The 25,957-nt window shown below is 28.2% G+C and overlaps 3 protein-coding genes across 3 annotated transcripts; 1 reads left to right on the top strand and 2 right to left on the bottom strand.

The window, feature by feature from the left end:
• The first annotated feature begins 1,834 nt into the window (after positions 1–1,834).
• On the top strand, positions 1,835–4,687 carry LOC110655643 (uncharacterized). Its single transcript, XM_021812044.2, has 4 exons — positions 1,835–2,308; positions 2,402–2,557; positions 3,023–3,427; positions 3,531–4,687. The coding sequence occupies exons 1-4, from the start codon at positions 1,964–1,966 to the stop codon at positions 4,455–4,457; spliced, it is 1,833 nt and encodes a 610-aa protein (XP_021667736.2). The 5' UTR covers positions 1,835–1,963; the 3' UTR covers positions 4,458–4,687.
• A 1,127-nt stretch (positions 4,688–5,814) lies between these two features.
• Positions 5,815–9,031, bottom strand: LOC110655644 (uncharacterized). The gene is made up of 4 exons (XM_021812046.2): positions 8,469–9,031; positions 8,230–8,344; positions 7,295–7,409; positions 5,815–7,023 (listed from the first exon to the last, which is right to left on the bottom strand). The coding sequence occupies exons 1-4, from the start codon at positions 8,567–8,569 to the stop codon at positions 6,125–6,127; spliced, it is 1,230 nt and encodes a 409-aa protein (XP_021667738.2). The 5' UTR covers positions 8,570–9,031; the 3' UTR covers positions 5,815–6,124.
• Positions 9,032–22,590: 13,559 nt separating this feature from the next.
• Positions 22,591–25,335, bottom strand: LOC110648325 (probable clathrin assembly protein At4g32285). The gene is made up of 2 exons (XM_021802514.2): positions 24,976–25,335; positions 22,591–24,873 (listed from the first exon to the last, which is right to left on the bottom strand). The coding sequence occupies exon 2, from the start codon at positions 24,814–24,816 to the stop codon at positions 22,840–22,842; it is 1,977 nt and encodes a 658-aa protein (XP_021658206.2). The 5' UTR covers positions 24,817–24,873; positions 24,976–25,335; the 3' UTR covers positions 22,591–22,839.
• Between the last annotated feature and the right edge of the window lie 622 nt (positions 25,336–25,957).

Below are 25,957 nucleotides of genomic sequence, written 5' to 3'. Positions count from 1 at the left end.
TATATATATATTATAGTTTAAATTGTAATATATATATAGAGGCTCCAGTTAGGCAAATAGAGCACATTAAATTAGATGATAGAAAGAAAAGAAGGGGTAGACCTAAACTGACCTGGATGAGAGTAGCACAACATGACTTAGAAACATTATACATTTTCGAGGATTTAACCCAAAATCGTTTAGAGAGAAAAAGAGAATACATATAGTCAATCTCAAATTTTTAAGATAAAAATTTACTTGAGTTGAGTCGAGTATATATCATATATTTAAAAGTTTAAACTAAGTCTATTATATAAATTAATTGGTGAAGCTTTAAAATTATACTTTTAAAAGAAGTAATAATGATCTATATAATTGTAAAATAAAGGAAAATAATTTGTCTTAATTGCAGGGGCGAAGGGAAGGAGCGGTCAGTGGGGCCATTCGCCCCTCCAATAATTTTTATTACTTTAATATGACATAAATAATGTGAAATATTTACTTATTTATTTATTTATTTTTACTTTTCATCATACATCAAATAAATTTTTATAATATTGATATTTTTATTTTTTTTAATTTAATTAATATTTTATTTTAAATTATGACATTGATTTCTTTTAAATATATAAATAATAAATATACTTAATTATTTTTAAATTAATTTTAGATTCAATATTATCTTAATGTAAGCTAAAATTTTTATTCCATATAGTTATTAATTTATTTAGTTTGTCAATTTTAAACATAAGTAAATAATTATATACATATATATGTAAAATTTTAGTAATTAAAATATAAAAAAATTATAAATAAAAAATAAATTTTAATAATCAAGATATTTTACAATTATTTTAATATATTAAAATGATGATTATAAATTAAGAGTATTTTTTTTATTATTTATACTACCTAATAGAATTTAAACATTATATATATATATATATATATATATATATATATATATATATATATCAAACTTTAATATATCATTTAAAATATTAAAAAATTATAAATAAATTTTATAATTTTTTTAGAAAAATAAATTATATAGCTTATATAAATTTGAGTAACTTAATTGACCACATAACTCCGTTATTATATTCGCACCTCAAGAAAAATTTTCTATCTTAATTGTGTTTTAATCATATCGTTACCATACTCTAATTATTTTATATTTAAATTTAATCATATTGGAAATAAAAAAAATATTAAATAATATTAAAAAAATTAAATTCATAAATTATAAGAAAATAAGTACTTTCATTTAATTGATAATTTTTTTTCTTTTTAATTTTATTGGATTTCTGATTATCTTTAATTAGGGTTAATTAACTAAATTTAAAACCATTGTGTAGGTAGTTAAAAGAAAATTTTCCTAAAACTAAAATGACGTAAAAGGACACACCAAGGCCGTATAAGCACAGTAATGGCATTGGTTGGCTAAAGTAGTTTCCGCACGTGCGGAAAAAGACCGTTGGAGACACGTGGCAACGCAAACACCAGGTGGTTTCTTTTCTTCGAAGTGAGGACGAAAGCCAGTTAAATTCACGCTGTCTGCAAAGAAAAACCCATTACCCCTCCCGCCAATTCCTGAACCTGTCAAATCGTTATCTGTTACACTTGACGTGTCACATCCCCACTAGGCGCTGCTGTCTCAACATCCCACGGAGGACGAATCTGGTGTAGAGCGTTTCTCAGGTAAATCACTAATTCCACCAGTAACAAACTGCCACATAAGCATATAAATCACGTGAAATTCACGTGAGTGAAGACTCTCACACGGAAATGAAAACACGGAGCTGACGAATTCCTTGTTTGGGCGCGGAATGTTCAGGGAAAAAACTAATAAGCAAAACCACCAAACGAAGATAGAGTCTGCTGTTTTTTTCTCTGTTAAGCAAACCTCTTTATATATCCAATCCCAAATCTCTGTTAACCAATCATTTGGAAAAGGAAAGAAAGAAAGAAAGCAATAGAGAAGATGAAGAAGTTGTCGTCATGGCTTCCTGGACCAACAAAGAAGCTCCATGTGAAGATGAAACCATTGAAGCTTGAAGGAGTCTGCGTGGGAGATGTAGAAGATGGAAAGGAAAGAATAGTTGTTGTCGTGATGAAATGGAAAGGACCCAGAGCTAGATTTGTTCCATTTTACCATAGAGTTATTAAATGCCCAAAAAATTACAGCAGCCATAAATTCTTGAAGAAAGGAGAGGCGATTGAATGGGACGAGGAGTTTGAGAATATATGTAGTTTCTCGATGGCTTCCAGAGACAGTAATAATAATAATTCTTTTAGTTCATGGGATGTATCCTTCAAGGTTTTATACGTAAGTTGCTTAATTTTGTTATAATTTTGATGATGTTTATTAATGTTGTTGTAATGAAATTAATGTTTTGTTTCTTTTGGTTCATGCGTGCAGGGTAAGGATGCGAAATCCAAGACTAAATTAGAAGTGCTGGGAAAGGTTTCGTTGAATATAGCAGAATTGGCTTCCAAGATGGATTCTCAGATGGAGGAAAAGCTGCCTGTTTCTGTACGTATTGATGGCGGAGTAGAAAATCAAGCTACCCTTTCTGTAAGTTTTCTTTTTCTTCAATCCACAAGAATTTTATTTCTATCTCGGCTGTTCTTGAAACAAGTTTTAGTTTTTATTATCCCACAAAACTCTTAATTTGCTTTAAATTTTCTTCTTAATCTGCACTGAATTAATGCAATATTCAATAAAAAAAAACCATATAGTTATTTTCTTGATACCCTTTTAATTCCTCTCCTTAATCATTAACAAAAAATTTCACTGGCTTTTCCTTATTTAGTACTACGAAGTACAAACCAGTCAAGGATAATTGATCCATTTTTGGCACTGAAATTTCAATAGGCATTAGCTATGGTGCTCTTCTTTCAAACAAAAATGATGTCAACTTCAATGACCAATTCATATCAAGTAATCCATATCTTAAAAAAGTATAATTATAATTATAATAAAATAAATTCTTTAAAAATTTTCAGTTTTTACTTTGTTTTAATTGTCGGTTCCTTACAGATATGCGTGAGCTTTGCTGAGGTAAGGAATTCTATTGACCACCCAGAAATCATTCAAAACTCGGCAGAGTCAGATGATAAAGAAGGATTGCCTAAAATAGCTTCTAGCCTAACACCGTCTAAGAACAAAATCGATGAAGAAGGCCCACTGAGTTTTTCTTACTCGAATGACTTATTCGGAAATGAGTCGATTGGCAATACAGGGAAAGAGTTGGGATCATCCTCCCCGGATTCACAGACTCGGCGCAACTCTCGCCTGAGAGTGAACTTGTGTTTAGGGGAGAAGAAAAGGTGGAGCTTTCCATTGTTTAGGAGGAAAAGAGAACCATTGATTGAGAAGATTAATGCAGAAAATGATGTAGTCGAAAATAAAGTTGCCAACTTCGATAATTCCAATGCCCGACAGGTATGTTCTTGTAATCCTATGATATTTTCTTAGAAGCAGACGTGAATCTTGACAATGTACGAGGCCTGAATGCCTAATGCGTTTCTGGGAAATCCATTTGCAGGAAGACGAGAGCAGCATCTCAGGAGACTTCTGGGAGGTGAAAGAATTAGTCAGCAGAGATGGGCAAGCAAAACTCAATGCCAATGTGTTCTTCGCTTCCTTTGATCAAAGAAGTGAGAAGGCTGATGGACAAAGCGCCTGTGCAACATTAGCCACAGTCATTGTCCACTGGCTTCAATCAAACCAAGACTTTGTCCTGATGCCATCGGCATCACAATTTGATAGCCTTATAGCAGAAGGATCCTCCAAGTGGCGCAAACTCTGCAACGATCAGTCCTATATGAACTCCTTCCCAGATAACCACTTTGATCTTGAGACAGTTTTGAAGGCTGATCTCAGGCCTTTAACCATCTTGGGCAATAAATCTTTTACTGGGATTTTTAGCCCGGAAAAGTTTGAAAACTTAAAGGGAGCCAAGTCTTTTGATGATATATGGAAAGAAATAAGTAGCAGTACTGAAGATTATGATCAGAGGATCTATATTGTGAGTTGGAATGATCATTTCTTTGTGTTGAAAGCAAATGCTGATGCTTTCTACATCATTGATTCCTTAGGAGAGAGGCTCTTTGAGGGCTGCAACCAGGCATACATCTTAAAGTTTGATGAGTCGTCTGTGATGCACGGGAAGGTGGTGAAAGAAGAGGACGATTCCAATGAAATGACAGCAACAGAGAAGCCCAAAGATGATGAGGAAGAAAGGGCAGAGATAATTTGCAAAGGGAAAGAGTGCTGTAGAGAGTTCATTAAAAGATTCCTGGCTGCCATACCACTAAAGGAACTTGAGGAGGAAGAGAAAAAGGGAAAAGTTTCTACATTCTCTCTCCTCCAAAGACTGCAGATTGATTTCCACTACTGCTCTTCTTCGACCTCCTCTTCACTTGCATCACCTACTTCCTCTCACTTCTCCAGTGATGGGTGCATTACCTAGTGTAGCTCAATTGTGTACAGCATCTGATTTTGTTTTACTTAAGAGACTACAGATATAAATGTTCTATTGCTCTCAAGAAAAAGCTCAACTCTCAAAAAATGAGCCTAAAAGTACTTTAGTATGCTAAAATCAGTGTTCTTCATAACACGATTAATTGTTTATGGGAAAATTAGCTCAAGCCTAGTTTTTCCAAGAATAAATTATCGTAAATCAATTGCTGATTTTACTCATGTACAGCAGTATGCCTTTTATTCAAATATCTTTAACTAGCTTTTTCCCACTTCTCAGATAAACTCAGTTCTGCAAACAATAGAAATGGCCTTTCGCAGAAGCTTCTGATTATATCAAACAACTTGAATGACGTTTTAATCAGAGGGAATTATGGCCTCTCTACAATCAAAATGATGAAATACATGGAAGTTCTTCCATTTTCTACGACATTCTTCAAGCAAATTTGATGATCTCTCTCCCATCCAGTAACTTTTCCTGTTTGTTTTAGGAATTTTAAGAATTCCATTAGCTTTTCATCCCAACTTGAAGATGCTGATGGTTCCCCAAGCAACATCATGTAGTTGAAGCAATTATAGTTGCTAAAAATACTGGAGAACAAGCCTCCTCCATCCATTTTCCTTGGCCTACCTAATTATTAAAAGAAAAACTTGCAAAGACCAAATAGCCCACATACAGACCTATGACCTAGGTTAAAGGTAAGAATGACTCCGAATCTGACCCTACAAATGGCTGATAAGCATCTAACGCCCACAAATATTAGTCACCACCCGCACAAACAAAGTTTCACCCCATTCTTAATTAGACCAAATAGCAAGGGGTCCACAACACAGCCCCAAAGCACATATCCAAGATTAATTACAAGATTTGGTATGAAACACTTTCTTGTCCCCCACTAACACAAACCAAAAACCTTATCCAGTTATTCATTAATCATTTCTTGTCCATTTCTTAACCAGACCATTCAGAATGGGGGCCAATAACCCCAAATCTAATGACACAGAATTATTTCTCATAATGGTTAAGTTTAAGGTTTACTGAAGTGACACTACTTTGCCCCGTACTTTCTACATAGATATATCTTACTCTAGCAATACATCCCAAGCGCAACAAGGAGCTGGATTCTGGCTGTGTACATGAAAAAGTTAAGCTAATTGAATATACAGTGCATAGCCTGTCCAACTAGCTTCTTTATGTGAAGATAATATAGAATAAACCATGATAAGAACCTAGGTTTAATTTGCTTCCATACTCTTATCTTCCTCTCCTATTGTTCTTCATTTTCCATCAAACAGAAATAACCCAATAAGGGAAGATGATAAATATGTTTATGATTTGCTGTTCTAAGTTCCAAAATAGAATTGTGTTGCATAAAACATTTCTCTGCATGTTAAAACCACAAGCTTCTTCTGTTAGTTCCTCCAGGATCATTCCTTCTAATTTACATTTGGTTATTTACTTCTCACATTCTTATAACATTGTAGCAAGCAACTTAGCACTACCCAGGCAAACTACCAAGTACAGCTGGATTACCCAAAATGCTTTAGCAAGACATATCCTAGCTAAGGCATGCCAAGAATTGAAGAAGCAAACAGAAGCAAGAGCCTATCAGTCTACAAACCTACATTTTTCATTCTGCTAGTCAAGACTCCGTCAGTCTATGAACCTGCAGTATTCATTCTACCAGTAAAATCATTGCATGAAAGCCTTGGTTGCCAACAATATGCCTGATCATCCACAGGGTGAACATAAACTGCCTTGCGTTTTTTCATTATCACATCTACATTTACATGTTCACTCATTTTGCTTGGACATGAATCTAATGAGTTATCCATATTAACCATAGTGAACAAAGCGAAATCCTTATCAGTTTGTGGCATCTGACTGTTGAATTCACTTCCCTCTCGTGAATGACCAGAACCAACAACTTCAATGTCCTGGAGCTGCCTCTTTTGAACATTTGGCAAAGGAGCTGAAAGAGAGCCCAATCGTAATGACAAATCACATTCAATTTCAAGCTGCTCCATTGGACTATCCTTGGGATCTGATTGGTTGATTGTAACTGCAGGATCCTCATTACAGGCAAGGATGTTTTGCTCAATACCCACCCTGACAGGTTCCAAGGTGCTAGGAACAGATTTAGAAAGAATTCCTAAACCTTGCTGGGGTTGTAGGCAACTTCCATAGTACAAAGGGTAGACTGAGCACAAGCTTGACACAGGTTGATTCTCCACAGGTAAACACTGGTCATAGTTGGGTAGACAACCATTGTCAGTTGCAAAGAGAAATTTGTTAGAAGTGACAGTAACATTCTGGCAAACAAGTTTTCGTAATTTAGAGCCCAAGTGGGTTGAATTCATGGTTGTGGGTTTTATGAAGCTTGAATAATTAGGTATGCATTGTGGGTTGACAGTGTGATTTACTTGAATCGTGTTATTTACTATGCCAGGAGAGAAATTGTTGGGATCTTGAGGGCCAGGAGTAAGGTAACATCTTGGATTACAATTTCGTTGGCTCCTGGAGGCTCTTCTTGGAATGCATCCCAAATTAAGAGCAGCTGAGCAGAATTGAAATAAAAAGAGGAGGATTACACACAAAGTGAGTTACTTTAGAGTGTCATTCTTAGAGAAATAACTGCTATGATTTAATCAAATATATAAAATAAAATCTCTCCCCTATCTTTCTTTAGGCAAAGACAGTTGCATACGTCTAATCTTCATTTTAAAGCACTATATGTTGAAATGAATATCAAGCACTGAAAATCTGAGCCAAGATTATTTCAAAGCAGCAAAAGTATACATTCCAGAGAGTAAAAATGGGGTGAGTACCTTCAATGCAAGGTTGAAGAAGCTCTCCAGTTTCAGTACTCTCATCTCGTCGAATGATTGTATTAATGGCATCATTTGTTCGGTCCCAAAGTGTTTTAAGGTCCATATATTCAGCCTATGCAAGAATCAGAAGCTAATGCATAAGATTCATACAAAAACATTAACTAAATTCACTAAACTATCAAAAGCTTATTTTGGAACAAAAAGATGACTAGTGATCCTTGTCCCTTTTATAACTAAAAGGATTATCCATGTAGATATCAATATATCACTCCTGTTTCTATTACAATGCGACAATTCCAATTTCAAATCTAAATAGTAAAGGGTGGGCCTTGCAGTCCTTTGAACTCGAGGGCTAATCTCTGTCCGGCCCAAGGAAAACTTTTGCACGCCTCCATTACCTTTTGAGATCTGAGACTGGTCTCAGTAAAAGGAATGAGGGAAGCTCCAATAGAAAAATATTGGAAGGGAAAAATACTTCGAAGATGCACCTGTTCCATGCAATAGTCAAGAATTCTTGATGACATCAAGCCAGAGCAACCTGTTCTTCCTGATACGGATCTTCTGCTCAGAAATGAAATGTTCTAAATGTTCCTAAAAATTCTTACCCCCATTGGACCATTCATGTCCATATGCATTAGGATCACAGTTCATGGATCTCTCCGGTTCGAGAATGCATGAAGTTTGATATTTAACCTTAATTCATAAATTGTTCGAACCCATAGCATAGAACTCCAAACTAAGCCTCAAAGACAAACAATTGACTTGATTGGTTTTTAAAATTTTATTTCTTTTATCATAAGCAATAGACAATAACAAGATAGGAGGCAAACAAATTTCAATTTAGAGAAACTGACTGACTAACTGAGAGGATCATATATATATATATATGTATGTAGAGAGAGAGAGAGAGAGAGAGAGAGAAAGAGATTTACCTCAGAATTGGCTTTGGAATACATAATTTCTTCTGCTCTCAAGACAACAACAGGTAGCTTCTCTTGCCATTCTTTGTTCTTCTTGGTTGCAGAGCCATGAACCTCATTGACAACTCTAATCAAAATACAGTGCAAAAAAATTGGTGACAGGAGAGATACTAACACACATGTATACACTTACAAACGTCGCGCACTCACATACACATGCGCGCGGAGACAAAGATAGAGATGGGGGGAACCTGAAAATTTCTTGAATGAGAGAACCTCTAATGGGCTGGTGTCTATCACTGTGCCAAGCTCTTCTAACACATTCAAAAGGTCTGGGTCCTGATCTAGGCATCTTCACCAACTCTTGGGGAGAAAGATGAAAACAGAGACCCCTGCTTCTTCAAAAAAGAGAAACCAGGTCCAAGCACTGTGGAAGTGGAGGTAACTTCTGCTTTTGGCTTTGTTTTACCCTTTGCTTGGCTTGTGACTCTCACCCAAGTCCCACACTACTTAGCAGAAGCCAATAGCACCAAAAATATAATAAGTGGGAAGTGGAGAGAGAGAGAGAGAGAGAGATGGGGTTTTTTGGTTTTGATTTCTTTTTTCTTTCTTTTCTGTAACGAACTCAATTATTCCGAAGGGTTTTAATTGATGAGTTTGGTGTGTCCCCCACTCATCCACATGCCTGCTTCCCCTAGCCCCAAGAGTCCCTCTCTCTCTCTTTTCATTTTTATTATTATGGTTTTGGCCTTTTTGCCTTTCGTTTCCTTTTTACTCTCTCTCTTTCCCCTTCAACATAATTTTTTTTGCTGCCATTTCCATGTGAACGTTACAGTGAGTAGAGGCCGGGGTTTGCTTAGATACCACCAACAGCGACAATATTTTCAGCTCTCTTCCTCTGCCACGCCAACACATTTACATGAATTGTCAATGTTAGATAACAGGGGATGCAGTGATTGTGGTGGGCTCATCTATGTAACCACATGGAAATTGGAATTTTGATTTTTTCTTAATCTACCAACTTTGGCTTACACTAATCAAATTCTTTCTTTGTAGTTTAAACCTAAAAAATGTCCTCAAGTTTCCAGCTTTGATGGGTTTTGGTGGTGGAAATGAATTGTCACCAGAAACAGAATGTTAAAATGAACTTTTGGGTTTGGTGTTCTCACCTTCACCCAAAAGCAAGCAATAATGATATCAACTTCCCAATTGAGTAGTAGATGACTTGTACCAAAATGACTTCAATTTTGGTAATCAAACATTTAAACTACTGCCTCTAAACAAAAGAAAAAGGGAAAGAATCCTTTTTTCTTTGCATTGTCACAGTCACCACTTTTTGAGGCATACTGAGCTTGCATACATGTGGGGTAAATGACATATCTCTGTTCAGATCCCATACAAAGCTAAAGCTCTGGCAATACTGGATCATAAAACAATTTCATGGAAGAAAAGAAACACCAATCCTCCCAAGAAAGCAGCTTTTGTTAAGCCCTGAGAATCTTCTTGGACATTTATCCCATTGATGACGTTTCTTCTTTACCAGCAATCTTTTTCAGAGATGGCCTCACACATCTATCAATGAGAGATATGCAATAAGTACTTTCTTCTCATCCGTGAAAGGAATTTCTGCAACCATTGACTCTGTACCAACACATCTTTTTTCAAGTATTGCCAGCAAGTGAAATCCCAAAATTAAAACAAGACCCTCGAATTTTAATCTTTAACCAGTGAAATCTTGATTTACCAATGTAAAGATAGAAAAAGACAAAGGAGGAAGAAAAGGACAGAGGAGGAAATGGGTCATCTTGAAAAGAAAAGGAAAAATAGTACACTAGCAATAACTCATAGCCATTTGTAAAGGACACTACTGGCATGGTTGATTTTGGCTCTCTCATTGAAGAGTTTGGTGGCTAGTGAGTACTAGTAAGAGTGGCAGCATCAAGCATGCTTGCTGGTACAATTTGATTCTTCTCATTTGTGTGAGCCTGAATAATTGATTTTCTGTAAAAAGTTGCAAAGGAAAACCACAAGGACACTAAATCCAATTTGTTTTCGTGCCCTAGATTTAGATAGATTAGTAAATATTTAAATGGCATTTTTCAAGGAGGCAACAAGTTATGGCGTGCTAATAAATAGCTCAAATTTATGTAAAGATGGATTTATATTAGATATACTCGTAATTTATTGTCTTATTTGATTGGGATAAATAAATTAAAAAATTTTAAATTCTTGTATAAAAAATTTATTTATTTAATTAAAGACAATTGTCACTTCTTATAAGTGAAAGGTCTTTTTTTTCATTTTACTTACCTAAATCCAATAATTTACTTCTCAAAAAGTAAAATTATTAAAATGTGGTTAATTTAAACCAAAGGAGGCCTACAAATTTATTTATTGAAAGTGAAATAATAAATATTATATCTGAACATTTTAATTTTAGATTATATATCCAATTTTTAAGATGAAAAATAATTGTAATCAAAATTTAGAAATTAATTTAAAAGATTTTAATTTTTGTGCGTTAATTAATAATAAAAAGAAGTTCAAAAATAATTTATAGTCAAATTCGTTTAATTATAAATAATAAAATAAACTCTAAAATATTGATAAATTTGATCTAAAATTTGAACGATTGTATGCTAAATATAAATTGCAATTATTAAACAAAATTTAAAGAAAAATTATAATATAATGTTGAGTAAAACACTTATAGGGAAACAATAATAATAATAAAAAAAGAAATTAAAAGATAAAATGTAAAACTTTTGTGATTGGAAGGTGAAGAATAGAGCATTATAAGGGGTGCAAAACAATTGAAATGGCATGGCCAAATTAATGAGCTTTATAAAAGAATTTTTTTTTTTTTTTAAAGGAAAGCTTTATAAAAGAACTTTATAAAGTGGTGTAAATTAAATTAAAATGAATTAGGTCATTAATAATGAGTTTTAATTTAATAGTATTGAGGTTGGTATCTAAATTTATTAAGTTTTAAATTTGAATTTCAATAAAAATCAATTGTGTTAAAAAAGTTTAGATTATTATACATATATTAATTTGTTTATTAATTTACAATATAAATAATAATGAGTAGGGTACTCATAAAAATTATTATATCTAATTTTAAACTTAATTAATATTTTTAATATTTAATTTCATTTTTATTTGAACTCATCTCATACCTAATAATTATCTATTTATATAATATATAAATGTATGAAAGGAGAATAATGACTTTGACAAAATTACTTTTCATATTTAAATTAAAATTTTTATTAATTATTTATATAAAAATTATATTTTATATTTAATTAATTATTTATATAAATAAACTCAGATAATAGATTTATAATATGTTTATAGAGTTTTATTTGGTATTATTATTGAATTTGTTATTATAAAAAATATTTTTTTTTAAATATATTTATTAAAATGTTTGGAAATTAATTATAAATTAAATTTAATATGTTTAAATTATAATAAATTTAAAATATTAAAATAATTTTTTAATTATTTTTTAACAAGAATTGGAAAGATGCTTTAAAAAAAACTTTTTTAATTTAAAACTCTATTTGTTTTGTGAAAAATAATTTATATATGAAAAAATATAAAAAAATATTTTTCATAAAAATATTTTCTGTTATTTGATTGTAATATTAAATTTATTATATGGGTTTATTTTATGTATGTGTAAGTATATTTATATTTTAATAAAATTATTAAATTTTAAAAAATAGAAAATAATTAAAAAAAAAATAGAAGTTGTTTTCTTTAGAAATGATTTAGAAAATGAAAAATAATTTTTATCAAGAAAATATTTTTTATTAATTAATTTTCTTGAGTGATCTATCATTAAAAAATATAAAAAATATTTTTTATTAATCAATTCTGTTGAGTGTCTCAAACGCCAGAAAACAAGGAGAGTCTAATATATATATATATATATATATATATATATATATATATATATATAAAGCAGACACGTTTTCCCTTTGTGCTGCCACATAGAATTTCAAAACTTTCATATTTATGCCACGTAATAACATTTAAAATAGTTAAGTTTTCTCCTGGGCTGCCACATAAAATTCTAAAATTAATACATTTATGCGAAATGACAGTATTAAATTGAATTTATTACATTGCTACAAGTACCAATTATATTATTATATATTTATATCTCTATATATATAAAGCAAAAAGATTTTCTCTTATTATTGTTAAGTGGCACTTTAAGTTTTAGTGCTGCCATGTGACATTTACTATATAAAAATTATTATATTTTATAATTATAATAATTAATATAAGTGATTATTATTTTTTATATTAAGTATTAAATTCTATTTTTTATTTAATTATAATTTCATTTTAAATATTTTTACTATTGTCATTATTACTATAATTTTTATGACTAACTAATTAAAAGTAATAGATATATTTCAAAAATTTATAAATTTTTCATTTAAGGATTCTTAAATTTTTTATTATTTCATTTAATTGCACAAATTTAAGAATTATACATCTTAAAATTAATAAAATAATTTAGAATTATACTATAAAAATTATCACATGGAGTTAAATATTTTATCCCTTATTACATTAAGTTAAATAATTTGTCCTCTCTCTCTTTCTTATATATTTAATAAATTTTACTTTAACTTTATTTTATTTTATTTTAACACATATTTAATAAAAATATATTTATATATATATATATATATATATATGCACACCTGCCCCACTTGAAGTTTTATTTTGTATTAATTAGCTATAACATTTCTTTAAATTATGATTAAGTTATTAATTTGTTAATTATGCATATATAAGTTACAAATTATTTAAAAACTATACTTTAATACTATAATGAATAGCTATTATTATTATTATTATTATTATTATTATTATTATTATTATTATTATTATTATTATTATTATTATTATTATTACATGTAAAGTTTAATTTAATTAGAGAAAGGAAAAATCAAGAACTAATTGAATTAATTTATTAATTTTATCATATAAAAACATATATTAATTTTATATATGTTGTATTTTCACTTTTTGATAAAAAAATTGTTCATATTTTTATAAAACAAATTTAAGAGAATGTAAGATTTTAAATCTATCATATTTATACAAATTGGTAATTTTTAATTACATTTATTGATGACTATTTTTCTTTATTTCTGAAAGTTATAATATGCCAAATGACATTATTAAATTGAATTTATTGCCTTGCCACATATACTAATTATATATATATATATATATATATATATATAAAGCAAAGAGATTTTTCCTTACTATTGCCACGTGGCACTCTAAATTTTAGTGCTACCACGTGGCGCTTACTATATAAAAAATATTATATTTAACAATTATAATAATTAATGTAAGTAATTATTGTCTTTTATATTAAATATTTAATTTCATTTTTATTTAATTCTAATTTTCTTTTAAATATCTTTACTATTACCATAATTTTTATAACTAACTAATTAAAAATAGCAGATATATTTCAAAAATTTATAAATTTCTCATTTAAGGATTCTTAAATTTTTTATTATTTTATTTAAGTATAAAAATTTAAGAATTATACATATTAAAATTAATAAAATAATCTAAAATTATACTATAAAAATTATCACGCGGAGTTAAATAATTTATCATCTCTCTTTTTTTTATATATTTAATAGATTTTAATTTACCTTGATTTTATTTTATTTTATTTTAACATGTATTTAATAAAAATATATTTTTAATTATATAGTGAATGTTATATATATAAAATGAATTATGAAAAAAATGAAATAAAATTTTATTTTCATAGTAATGAAAAATAAGAAATTTATGTTAACATTCAATTTTCATTATTTTTTTATATTATTTATAGTATAATTAATAAATAACTAATATTATTATTAATCATATTATATTATTTTATTATTATTTCGAAAAATTATATACATATATATATATATATATATATGTATGCACACTTGGCCCCACTTGAAGTTATATTTTTTTATTAATTAATTGTATAATTTTTTTTAAAATTATGATTAAGTTATTAATTTTTTAATTATGCATATATAAGTCATAAATTATTTAATTATTATACTTTAATACTATAATAAATAACTATTATTATTGTTGTTATTGTTATTATTATTATAAATATCTAAAAAGTTTAATTTAATTAGAGAAATGAAAAATTAATAATTAATTGAACTAATTTATTAATTTTACCTAATAAAAATATATACTAATTTTATATGTGTTATATTTTCACTTTCTGATGAAAATTTAGCCAATATTTTTATAAAACAAATTCAAGAAGAGGTAGGATTTTAAATCTATCATATTTATACCAATTGGTAATTTTTAATTAAATTTATTGATGACTATTTTACTGTGTTTGTTGAAAGTTGTAATATACAATTATTATATAATTTAATTTTTCAAATACAATTCTCTTATATATATATATATCTATTATTTTTAATTAGTTAGCCATAAAAATTATGGTAATAACGGTAATAGTAAAAATATTTAAAAGGAAAGTGCTACATGTCATTTCTCTGTAAATACATTACTACTATATATATAGTAGTAATGTATATATATATATATATAGTAGTAATGTATTTACAGATAAATGACATGTAGCACTTTCCTTTTAAATATTTTTACTATTACCGTTATTACCATAATTTTTATGGCTAACTAATTAAAAATAATAGATATATTTAAAAAAGTTATAAATTTCTCGTTTAAGGTTTCTTAAATATTTTATTATTTAATTTAATTATAAAAATTTAAAAATTATACATCTTAAAATTAATAAAATAATTTAGAATTATACTGTAAAAATTATCATATGAAGTTAAATATTTTGTTCTTCTATTATATAAAATTAAATAATTTATCCCCTCTCTCTTTTTTATATATTTAATAAATTTTAATTTACATTGATTTTGTTTTACTTTAACACATATTTAATAAAAATATATTTTTAATTATATATTAAATGTTATATATATAAAATGAATTATGAAAAAATAAAATAAAATTTTATTTTCAGAGTAATGAAAAATAAGAAATTTATGTTAACATTCAATTTTTTGTTTTTTTTTTTTGATATTCTTTATAGAATAATTAATAAATAACTAATATTAGTATTAATCATATTATATTATTTTATTATTATTTATAAAAATTATATATATATATATATTGAAGTTTTATTTTTATTAATTAATTATATAATTTCTTTTAATTATGATTAAATTATTAATTTTCTAATTATATATATAAGTTACAAATTATTTAATTATTATACTTTAATACTATAATAAATAGCTATTATTATTGTTGTTATTATTATTATTATTATAAATACTTGAAATGTTGAATTTAATTAGAGAAATGAAAATTTAAAAATTAATTGAATTAATTTATTAATTTTACATAATAAAAATATATACTAATTTTATATATATTGTATTTTCACTTTCTAATAAAGAAGTAATCCATATTTTTATAAAACAAATTTAAGAGAAGGTAAGATTTTAAATCTATCATATTTATACCAATTGATAATTTTTAATTAAATTTATTGATAACTATTTTTTTATATTTCCTTAAAGTTGTAATATGCAATTATTATATAATTTAATTTTCTAAATACAATCCTTATATATATATATAAAGTAGGAATATAATCACAGAAAAATGATATTTAACACTTTCTTTAAAATATTTATCACGTATTATTTTCTATAAATATTATTTTTTATACTAATTACTATTTAATTCATTTATCTCTTAATTATAATTATTATTTAAAATACTATATTAAATTTATGATTTAAATTATTATTTATTTAAAATTTAATTTTTTAAAAATTAAGACATTTTGTAACTAAATATAATATTTATAAATTATTTATATTATTCTGTAAATATTAATTATTTTTTATTTTTTAATTAATCTTTTAATTATTATTATTATTATTATTATTATTATTATTATTATTATTATTATTATTATTATTATTATACTTCAATATTTATTAGTTAAAATATTGTTTTCTTTAAAATCTGATTTTTAAAAAAATTAAGACATTTTATGATTAAATATAATATTTAAAAATTATTTATACTATTTTTTTTATAAATTTATTTATATAAAATATTATTTATCACATGTTACACTTAGTAGAACTAATAATAATAATAATAATAATAATAATAATAATAATAATAATAATAAGGTAATTGATGACCATTAATTTAAGAAATATTAACTATTAATTTATGATTTCATAATTAATCATAAATACTCTCTTTTATATTAATTATTATTTAAATTTTTTATTTTTCTTTTAATTATCATTATTATTTATAATACTACCTTAGTATTTATTATTCAAGTTACTATTTTTTAAAAAATTAAAATATTTAGTAATTAAATGTAATATTTACAAATTATTTATATTATTTTATAAATACTAATTATTTTTATTTTTATTTCTCTTATAATTATTATTATTATTTTATTTAACTCAAAATCATTCAGAGTGGAAAAAGCGAATCCATATAGTTGACCCCAAATTTTTAGGATAAAGGCTTAGTTGAGTTGAGTTGAGTTTATAATTATTATTATTATTTAAATATTACTTTAATATTTATGATTTAAATTATTATTTTTTATTTTGATTTTTTAAAATTAAGATATTTTATTATTAAATATAATATTTAAAAATTATTTTATATATTTTTTTTATAAATTCATTTTTGCAAAAACATTATTTACCAAATGTTACTCTCCATAATAATAATAATAATAATAATAATAAATCATTGATGGCCATTAGTTTAAAAAAAATTAATAATTAATTTATGATATAATAATCAACTATCATATAATTTAATTTTAAATTATTTCATATATTTAACAAATATTTTTATTGCATTGTTATATATTTTATTATAAAATCTTTGTTAAAAAACTTGAGAGACAAAAGTGTAGTCTACATAAAAAGTTATAAAAATAAAATATAGAAATTTGACTTATTTATAATTAGTATATATTATTTTTTATGTTATTAATTTAATATTTTTTTTTATTTTGCTTTTCTAAAATTAATTAATATTTATTATTATTATTATTATTATTATTATTATTATTATTATTATTATTATCTTATGGCAATTGAAATGGTAAAGTAAATAAGAAATATTTTACTTTTAAAAAATTAAATTTAAATATTTTTGTTACAATTTTTTAATTCAATAATATTTAGTTATAAATTATTTTTTATTTAAATGATTTTCATTTGTTTATCAATATATAGTATCATTTGAGATTTTTAATACACATTAAGCACTCTTCTTTCCCCAATTATTTTTATTTAACCTAAATGTGCTCAAATATTTTTTATATTTTATTATTTCTTTTAAAGTTATTAGTTATCATTCTCAAAATTTATTTATTTAAATATATTTAATTAATATTTATTTAATTATTAATTTTTAAAATTTAATTATTTAATATTTCTTAAACTTTGAATATCTTATTACATTATAATTATATATCGAATAAAATTATAATTAATATTTGGATTATCTATATTTTATTTTAATTAATTTTCATTAAAAATATTTTTAAATTTTAATTAAATATTTATATTTTAGTGCATAAATGATCTCTTAACTATATTTTTTATATAGAATTAGAATTTTAAAGATAAATTATAATATAATAACATTGAAAATTTAGCTACAAATAAAGATAATTAAGAACAATTAAAGTTATAATATTATAATTATAAAATCTGTCTTTTAAAAAATAATATGTATTTATAGTATTTATTTTAATAATAGAAAATTATGACATTTTAAAATTATAACTTTTATGAAATGTATTTATTTTATATTACAAATTTATATAAAGTGATAACTATTTTTGTCAAATAATTTTTTTATAAAAAAATTTGACATTAATAAAAAAAAATTACATTTAGATGTAGTAATTTTAATAATAATATAATAAAATGTTATTTTTAATTAATAAATATTATTATATATTTTCATTATTATTAAAATTAAATAATTTAATTCATCATTAACAATTTGATAATTTTTTATTATATTAATAACAAAAAATATTATATTTATATATTTTTAAAATAATATTATTTTCTCATTAATTTAATATATTTTTCATAATTTATAAAAAATAAATATCGATTCACATAAATTATGAGATAAAATATAAAAATTTTATGAAATTTAAATTATTTTTTAAATAAAGTAATTTAATTATATTTTAAATAAAATAATCATAAAAATTACTCTTAATATATGTATAAAAAGAATTAAATAGGTATTTTAATTAACTATGACATAAATTAATTAAAAATTTATTATTATGATAGTTAAAAATTTATTCAAATTAAATTAAATAAAAAAATTTTAATTTAAAATTAATTTAATAATAATTTATTTTTTTTAAATATAATTAAAAATTAAATTAGAAAATAAAAATTATAAATTACCGTAACATTGGGTATTATGCTAATAAAAAGTAAAGAAAGGGCCAGGAAACGCGTGTGCACGTCTAATTGGCTAAACAAATGAACAATAAAAGTTCTAATTGATAAAAGGGAACAAGGTTGAATTTGCAAAAGGTTTAATTTAATTTATTTTTAATTTTTGATCTAATTTAATTCATAAATTTTAATTTATGCTTAAATTAACCTAATTAATAAAAATATTATTTTTTAATATTAAAATATAATATAAAAATAATTTATTTAATATTTTAATTATACAAATTATACAATATAAAAATAATATTTTAATATCATTTTTAAAATATTTAATTATATTGTTTAAGTAATATTAAAAAATACTTTTGTTAATATTAAAATATTATTTTTATATTGTATAATTAATTAATTTGTTTATATATCAAATAATTTATTTAAATAAATTATTTAATATTTAATTATTTGTTAATATTAAAATATTTTTTTTATATTACATAATTAATTAAATAAAAATATTATTTTTATTATTCAATATTATTAATTGGAATAGTAATAATTTTTAATTTTAATTAATTATATGAAAATATACTTTTATATTTTCAGTTTGATTAATAATATTGAATAATAAAAATAATATTTTTATTTTTATTAATTAATTATATAATATAAAAATAATATTTTAATATTTTCAAAAATAATTAAATAATTATATATTTTTATTAATTAGATTAATTTGAATATAAATTAAAATTTATAAATTAAATTAAATTAAAAATTAAAAATATACTAAATTAAATATTTTCAATAAGTACAGAAAATAAATTCAACCTTATTCCATTGACAAAAGCGAATGTAAATGGACGATAGCCTAAATACAATAAGAAACTGGCTCAACACCCAAGCCCATGAAAGAAGGTCCAACACCATTATAACAGAACCCTAAGATTAGCGGTGTTTGATCTGAAGTCAATGACCCAACACAAGATTGCAAAGTAAATCATCGCCACCACCACCATGGAACCACCCGGCCGACGGCGACTACCCACAATACTCATGAAGCACAACAAGAGAAAACTCAGAGAACCAAACCATACAAGGCTAGAAATAGTCAATCCATACTCAAATAGAGTTCTCCTGAAACAATCACGTCCACCCTCGTAGATGGGTCATTTAGAAATCAAGCAGCTATATTAGAAACAGGGCTAAGAACCATGAATTTGTCAGAGAACACCAAGGAAATGCAAGCCAAGAAAGCATAGTATTTCCATTCGATTTGATTTTTATTAATAATTAAAATAGAAATCGAACTTTTTAATCTTTCAAATTGATTTCAATTCATTTTTTTTTTAAATTTTCAGAGATTTTATATTTTTATAGTAAAAATATATAAATTAGAAGTGAAATAAAAATATACGTTTATTTATTTTTTATAATATAATTTTTTTTCTATTTCAATTTAATTTAATTTAAGAAACCAGGGTCATATACAGCTCTAAGTATCTCCTAATATTATTTAAAATTAGAGAATTGTCCGTGGTTTTACATGTGATTAATAATAATTTTAATATATAAAATAATTTTAATTTATATATTTTAATTTTAATAAATGAAAAATAAAATAATTTTAAATTATTTCATATTTTAATTTTATTATTTTTATGCAAACTAAAATTTTTATATCTCAAAATTTTTAATGAAGATATCCTAACAATAATAATAAAAAAATATAACAATTTAACAGAAATATTAATTAAAAATATAAAATAATCTGAGGTTGATTTAATAATATGATTATTTTTATCACTTAAAAATATTATTTCTTTATATTTTTTTAATAATATTGGAGAACTTTGGGCCAATTTAATGCTTCAATTGGACAAAAGGTGATGAAATTGTCTTAATCAAGTTTAAGCCCAATCACCTATATCCTAGGCCCAATATATCGTTGCCATTGCCTGTTGAAAGAAAAGTAACACAGTAGCATTGAAAACGAGACCTAACAACAACAGGTGAAGAGCTGGGACAGTTCACCAATCACCAACCTCGGTCCCACACATCTAGTAGTCTTTCTTTCATACTGTTATTATTATTATTATTATTAATTTTTTGCTTATCTTGTATTGCACACACAGCTAGAGTTAGCAGTTTGACATCTCAATTATGAGTTTGCTGGGCGTAGTAGGTGATCTATGATGTGTTCATCATTTTGACTAATTACCGGTCCTTCAGCTAATTTGTCCTTCACGACGCTGCACAACAAACAGAAAAAGGTGGGTTTGCGCTCAGCATTGAACCCACATAAACCATTCAGTACTCTGTAGGTATAGGACAATTATGACCCAGATTAGGCTTCCAGTATTCATAATTTGCATTTGCTAGTCCTATCACACACACATTCTGAAAGGTTCACGTTTGTGACTAGTAATATTGTAACAAGAAAAAAAGAAAGAGAAAGGAAAAGGGAAAAAGTTGCCATAACCAATGGTGCAGAATTCTCCACAGGAATGAAAAACACAAAGGAATAGGGTGTGGGTCACTGGTGCTACAACTCCTAATGGGTTGTGTAGAATCTGTGGACAAAGTTCCATGATTAGTTGTTTTCAACAACACAGCAGACACCCACAAAAGATGACAATGGAATTCTTTTCACTGGGATCCATGCCTAATTAATTCCAGTGGTCCATGTTGCCACCTACAATTTTGGTAACCCACCACCGACGACCCAATTCCAGGGTGCTTAATGATAATAAAGAAATAAGATATTACAGGTTAAGGAATTAACAAAGAGACATAATGAAGCTTTAAAAATACATGGAATCCAATGCCATTCTTTTGCATAAAAAAGAGCAGTCACTTCGTGAGCATGTATTGATTCTTTGGTTACTACGCCCTATGCAGATAAAGCTTGCCGTTTGAGTTGGCTTTACTGTTTTCCCACTAGAAAAAAGAACGCTAAAAATTGCAAATACAAGACATATATGCTATGATGTCGTATCATTACAGACATGAGGTCGTTTTCAGTTGGTCCTCTCTCTTGCGTACTCTACAGTACACACATCAATCTTCATTGTTCTATACTTCATCGTTATCACGCCAAGCCATCTACTTAAAAGTATACTCTTAAATTCAATCCCAATTGTTTTTAAGTGAAATCAGGTACTTCTGAATGTGTCCTTTTCCTAAACCTTGTCTTCTTTAGTTGTTTCTAAATAAGAAATTCAGATGTCAATTTATAGGTTGTTTCTAAATAAGAAATTCAGATGTCAATTTATAGCAACATATCATCTTTCGCAAACATCCCCCATTTATGTTCTGGCTGAAGACTAGTGACTGTACATGTCCAAATTGGGTTTCAAATAAATCAAGACACAAAGCATTCTCAAATATTTAATTAGAGACGTGCCTGTTAAAGCTCGTCACATACATGGTTAAAACATCCAATGCACAGCTGGAATTAAGAGAGTTGCAGCTAAAGCCACAGATATATCAGACTGTATTCTAATACAAATGTATGATAATAACAATGTACTTCTAATAGGAACTTAGCTCCTTATCATGAGGGAAAGCAATTCCACCAAATTTGGAGTAACCAAGTTTTAACGGCCCATATCAAACCAACACCAACGCTTATGATGGGGAATATGAATATCTCTGCTTCACAAATTTGGAGGATTATTTTCCTCTTTCCCTAACAGCTTCCAAGCCAAGAAAGGGACATTAATTAGCATTCTGGGAAGCTTACCACCTAACTTTTCTATTCTAATCAAAATTCATTAAGGCACAACTAATTCTTAAACAGAGAATAATTCAGAACATCAAGAGATGTCAAAGAAATGCTAATATTACAAAGTACAAAGAGATGCCAAGATTTCTATTACAGGTCTCCCAAACATCAAAACTCCCACAATCACTAGCGTATTGAATTCATTCTTTCCTCCCTCCCAATCCCATCTTGTGCACAAATTGTAGGAATAGCATCAAAAGCTTTAAAAGGATTTAAAAAAAAAAAAACTAGAAAGATAAACATAACATGAACAAAGAGAAGTCATTTACAGATACACAGAATAAAAAATCAGTAAGGAGTGTAGTAATACCCAGCCGGTGGCCCCATTCCGTTCACTGGTGGCATTCCATAAGGCATCATTGGCATAGGCCCTGGTGCTGCAGTGTAGTATCCAGTGCCGCTGATCTTGGCCAAACTTGATTGGCCTTGCATTCCATCCTTCGCATATTGCTGCCACACTAGCTGCTCCTGGACAAGCAAATGTTGTTTCTTCTCCATATCAGCCATTTGCACATAAGAAGGAGGTGGAATGCTCAAAGAAGCAGCAAAAGGATCCTGATTAACCGTCTGAACTGTTCCATCTGGAGCTGGAAGAGCCAAAACAGGTGTAGCACTCTTCCCTGGCCCTGGCAATGCCACACTGCTAGCACTACCTCCGCTCAATTGCGCAGTGTTTGTATGTTGTCTCACCATTCCTTGATCATACATGCCATTTAACAACAATGGATCAAACCCACCACCCAAAGTTGCCTTTTGCTTCGATAAATTGCTAGCCGATTCAACCAATGCCAATTCCCAATCTGCCTTGTCAGGTTCAGCAGCTGGGTTCTGCCAAGCTGAGGTCACCTGAGGCTCACCATTAGATGGGAATGCTTCCCATGATCCATTTCCATTATTAGCAGGTGGTCCAGCAAACAAGGCCAAAGCCAATCTATTCCCCTGATCATCTGCAGTGACAGCATCATCCCTTAGATTCACCAAATCTTCAGTAACCTGTGGTTGCTGAGGCTTAGGCTCAGGCTCAGTAGGGGGAGGAGGAGTATAATTCTCCGGCGGAGGCAGTGCCTTAATTTCATTCATATTGGGTACAGGCTCTTCCTCCTTAGGCTCAGGAGGAGCCTCCTCTTTTCTCTCAGGACTCTTGGGCCGTTTCGCCCTATCCCTTACAAACTCCTCCAAAGTTTCCAACAACTTACTTGTAATCTTCTGCACATCTGGATACTCTGTGGATCGAGCCACGCCAGTATCCTTGCACCAATTGTACAACGCAATCAGTTCATCAATCTGCTTGGCTGCGCTAGCATAAGCCTCAAAAGCCTTAACACAATCCGGATACTCCATGTCAAAGAATTTGTCCAGCAAGACGGCCAAAACCTCACATATATCTGCATACAACTGGAAACTCTCTCTCACAATTGGGTAAAGCGCAATCAGTATCATCCTGCTGTTCTTGGCTAATCCCGTGGGCCGACACGACAAGAATCTGTCCAGCAACCTCTGCAAATGAGCCATCTTGCCAAAAATCCTCTCAGGCTTCATTTCCCTCAATGGAGTCACAGTCCTTCTGTCTTCTCGCCCATCTCTCCCCATGGCCTCACTCATATCTCCAAAAGACCTCGTCCTCCTAGTCATTCCATAACCTCCACGTCCACTCTCACCCCTATAGTCCCCATAATCATTATACTCGTATGGTCTCGGTGGCGGTGATCTGAAATCACCTCTGGCTCCATATCTCTCGATTTCACCATGGGCACTGCCGCCGCCGCCGCCGCCGCCGGCGGCACTGCCGCCTTTCCGGTCAAATAGCATCAATTCAAGTCTTTGATCTAAATACATAGCATAAGTCCTAACAAACGCAGAATGATCCCAAGAACTGGAGTGCGCTTCATCTCTAAAATCGGACATGTTCAAAAGTCTCGTTCCTCTCCTCGTAGCATACAAAATCCCTTCTTGAAACAGCGGATCTCCCTCGTTTAACAGCCTATGAATCAGCATCAAAGCCTTGAGCGCCACAATCCAGTCCCTTGTCTTCCCCAGCCGCTTCGACACTGCCGCCACGCAAGCGTGCACGTAACCACGAGAATACGACGTCAAATTCAAGATCTCCCTTATGTACTTATCGTTCGCCGGGTCATCGTCGTGGCTCGTCGCCTTAACTATCGCCACCTCCAGCTCCGGTGCCATGTTACTCGCTACCTTGGCTATTCCAATGCTGGTTTGATCCTTAACGGTCCCAATCGCTTTTCGGATCGTGCTCGGCGCCATCTCGACCGTTCGATTGAACCAAAACCTCTTGCTATACACCGATGTAACGCCTCACCACTGCATTATTGAGCGTCAGTATACGAATCAATGCAATTCAGTTGTAATCAAGTTAGTTATAAGTATGATTAGTGAAGTAATTTAGTGCAGATTAAACCTTACCGCTGTCGGTTTTAAGGTTGTTATGGATCTGGTGAAAACGTCGTCGGAATCTGCTAACTCCGACGACAGAAATGGACTGAGAACAAATAAGTCAAAATAGACGCAAAAAGAAAACGGCTTGCCGTTTTATTCTCTCTCTAGATTCTCTGTATGTGAAGAAATGAGAGAGGAAGAGAAAAAGGTAGATTTAAGTAGGGGGTTGAGATCCGAAAGACAACTGGAGAAATCAGAACCGTTGATTAGAAAAGAGATCTGAAGTAAGTAAAGAGACAGCTATATCACCGGAACTGTCGGGGGGCGTGTGGCTGTCTGAAAGGAAAGCATTTCTCTCTTCGTGTGCAAAGTGAAAGGGCGCACCGAAGATGTAAAATTGAATGAATAGGGTTTCGATAGTATGCGTGTGGGATTATTTTACTTACCATACTACGCGCACGGTTTACGTTGACAGTGATTTTGTGATTTCCAGTTAGAATTACGGGTGCGGAAGGTTGGACCGGTCGCTTGGTCCCACAGAGTTTGAAAAGAAAAAAAAAAAAATTCCAGAAGTGGAAGCTTCTAATTGAGATTGAAATTTATCCATTTTTTAGAAGTCAAATACGCCATTACTTGATAATTACATCCCCAGAAATCAATACATTATGGCTACTATTTAAAAAAAAAAAATAATTAAATATTATTTTTTCATAAACTTAATAATTAAATATTAAATGTTTAAACTTGTAAAAAATAAGTCAACGAAAGCATTAAACTCTTGATGCCTTTTCTCAAATGAAGTTCACTAGTGCATTCACGATTCAACTATAAATAATAGTATAATCCACCTTGAAATAAATAATACTACTAGTTAAATTTTTAAGCATGAAGGAGTTACAAAAAGAATATAAGATTCAAAATCCAAAGCTAAATGCAAGTCTAACTCTTCTATTTTTTTTATTTTTTAATAAAAATTTGAGAAAATGGGATTAAATTGAATCTATGGTGA

The sequence above is a fragment of the Hevea brasiliensis genome, chromosome 11, assembly GCF_030052815.1.
Source record: "Hevea brasiliensis isolate MT/VB/25A 57/8 chromosome 11, ASM3005281v1, whole genome shotgun sequence".
Lineage (NCBI taxonomy): Eukaryota > Viridiplantae > Streptophyta > Magnoliopsida > Malpighiales > Euphorbiaceae > Hevea > Hevea brasiliensis.
This window is presented reverse-complemented; position numbering and strand designations above follow the sequence as displayed.

What these genes read in the sequence shown, in the direction of transcription:
- LOC110655643 (XM_021812044.2), top strand. Translation starts at nt 1,964, where the DNA reads ATGAAGAAGTTGTCGTCATGGCTTCCTGGACCAACAAAGAAGCTCCAT. An exon ending in TATCCTTCAAGGTTTTATAC is followed by an intron (nt 2,309 to 2,401) that starts GTAAGTTGCTTA and finishes TCATGCGTGCAG; the next exon opens with GGTAAGGATGCGAAATCCAA. An exon ending in ATAATTCCAATGCCCGACAG is followed by an intron (nt 3,428 to 3,530) that starts GTATGTTCTTGT and finishes ATCCATTTGCAG; the next exon opens with GAAGACGAGAGCAGCATCTC.
- LOC110655644 (XM_021812046.2), bottom strand. Translation starts at nt 8,569, where the DNA reads ATGCCTAGATCAGGACCCAGACCTTTTGAATGTGTTAGAAGAGCTTGG. An exon ending in CTCATTCAAGAAATTTTCAG is followed by an intron (nt 8,345 to 8,468) that starts GTTCCCCCCATC and finishes TATTTTGATTAG; the next exon opens with AGTTGTCAATGAGGTTCATG. An exon ending in TCTTCAACCTTGCATTGAAG is followed by an intron (nt 7,024 to 7,294) that starts GTACTCACCCCA and finishes AATTCTGCTCAG; the next exon opens with CTGCTCTTAATTTGGGATGC.
- LOC110648325 (XM_021802514.2), bottom strand. Translation starts at nt 24,816, where the DNA reads ATGGCGCCGAGCACGATCCGAAAAGCGATTGGGACCGTTAAGGATCAA.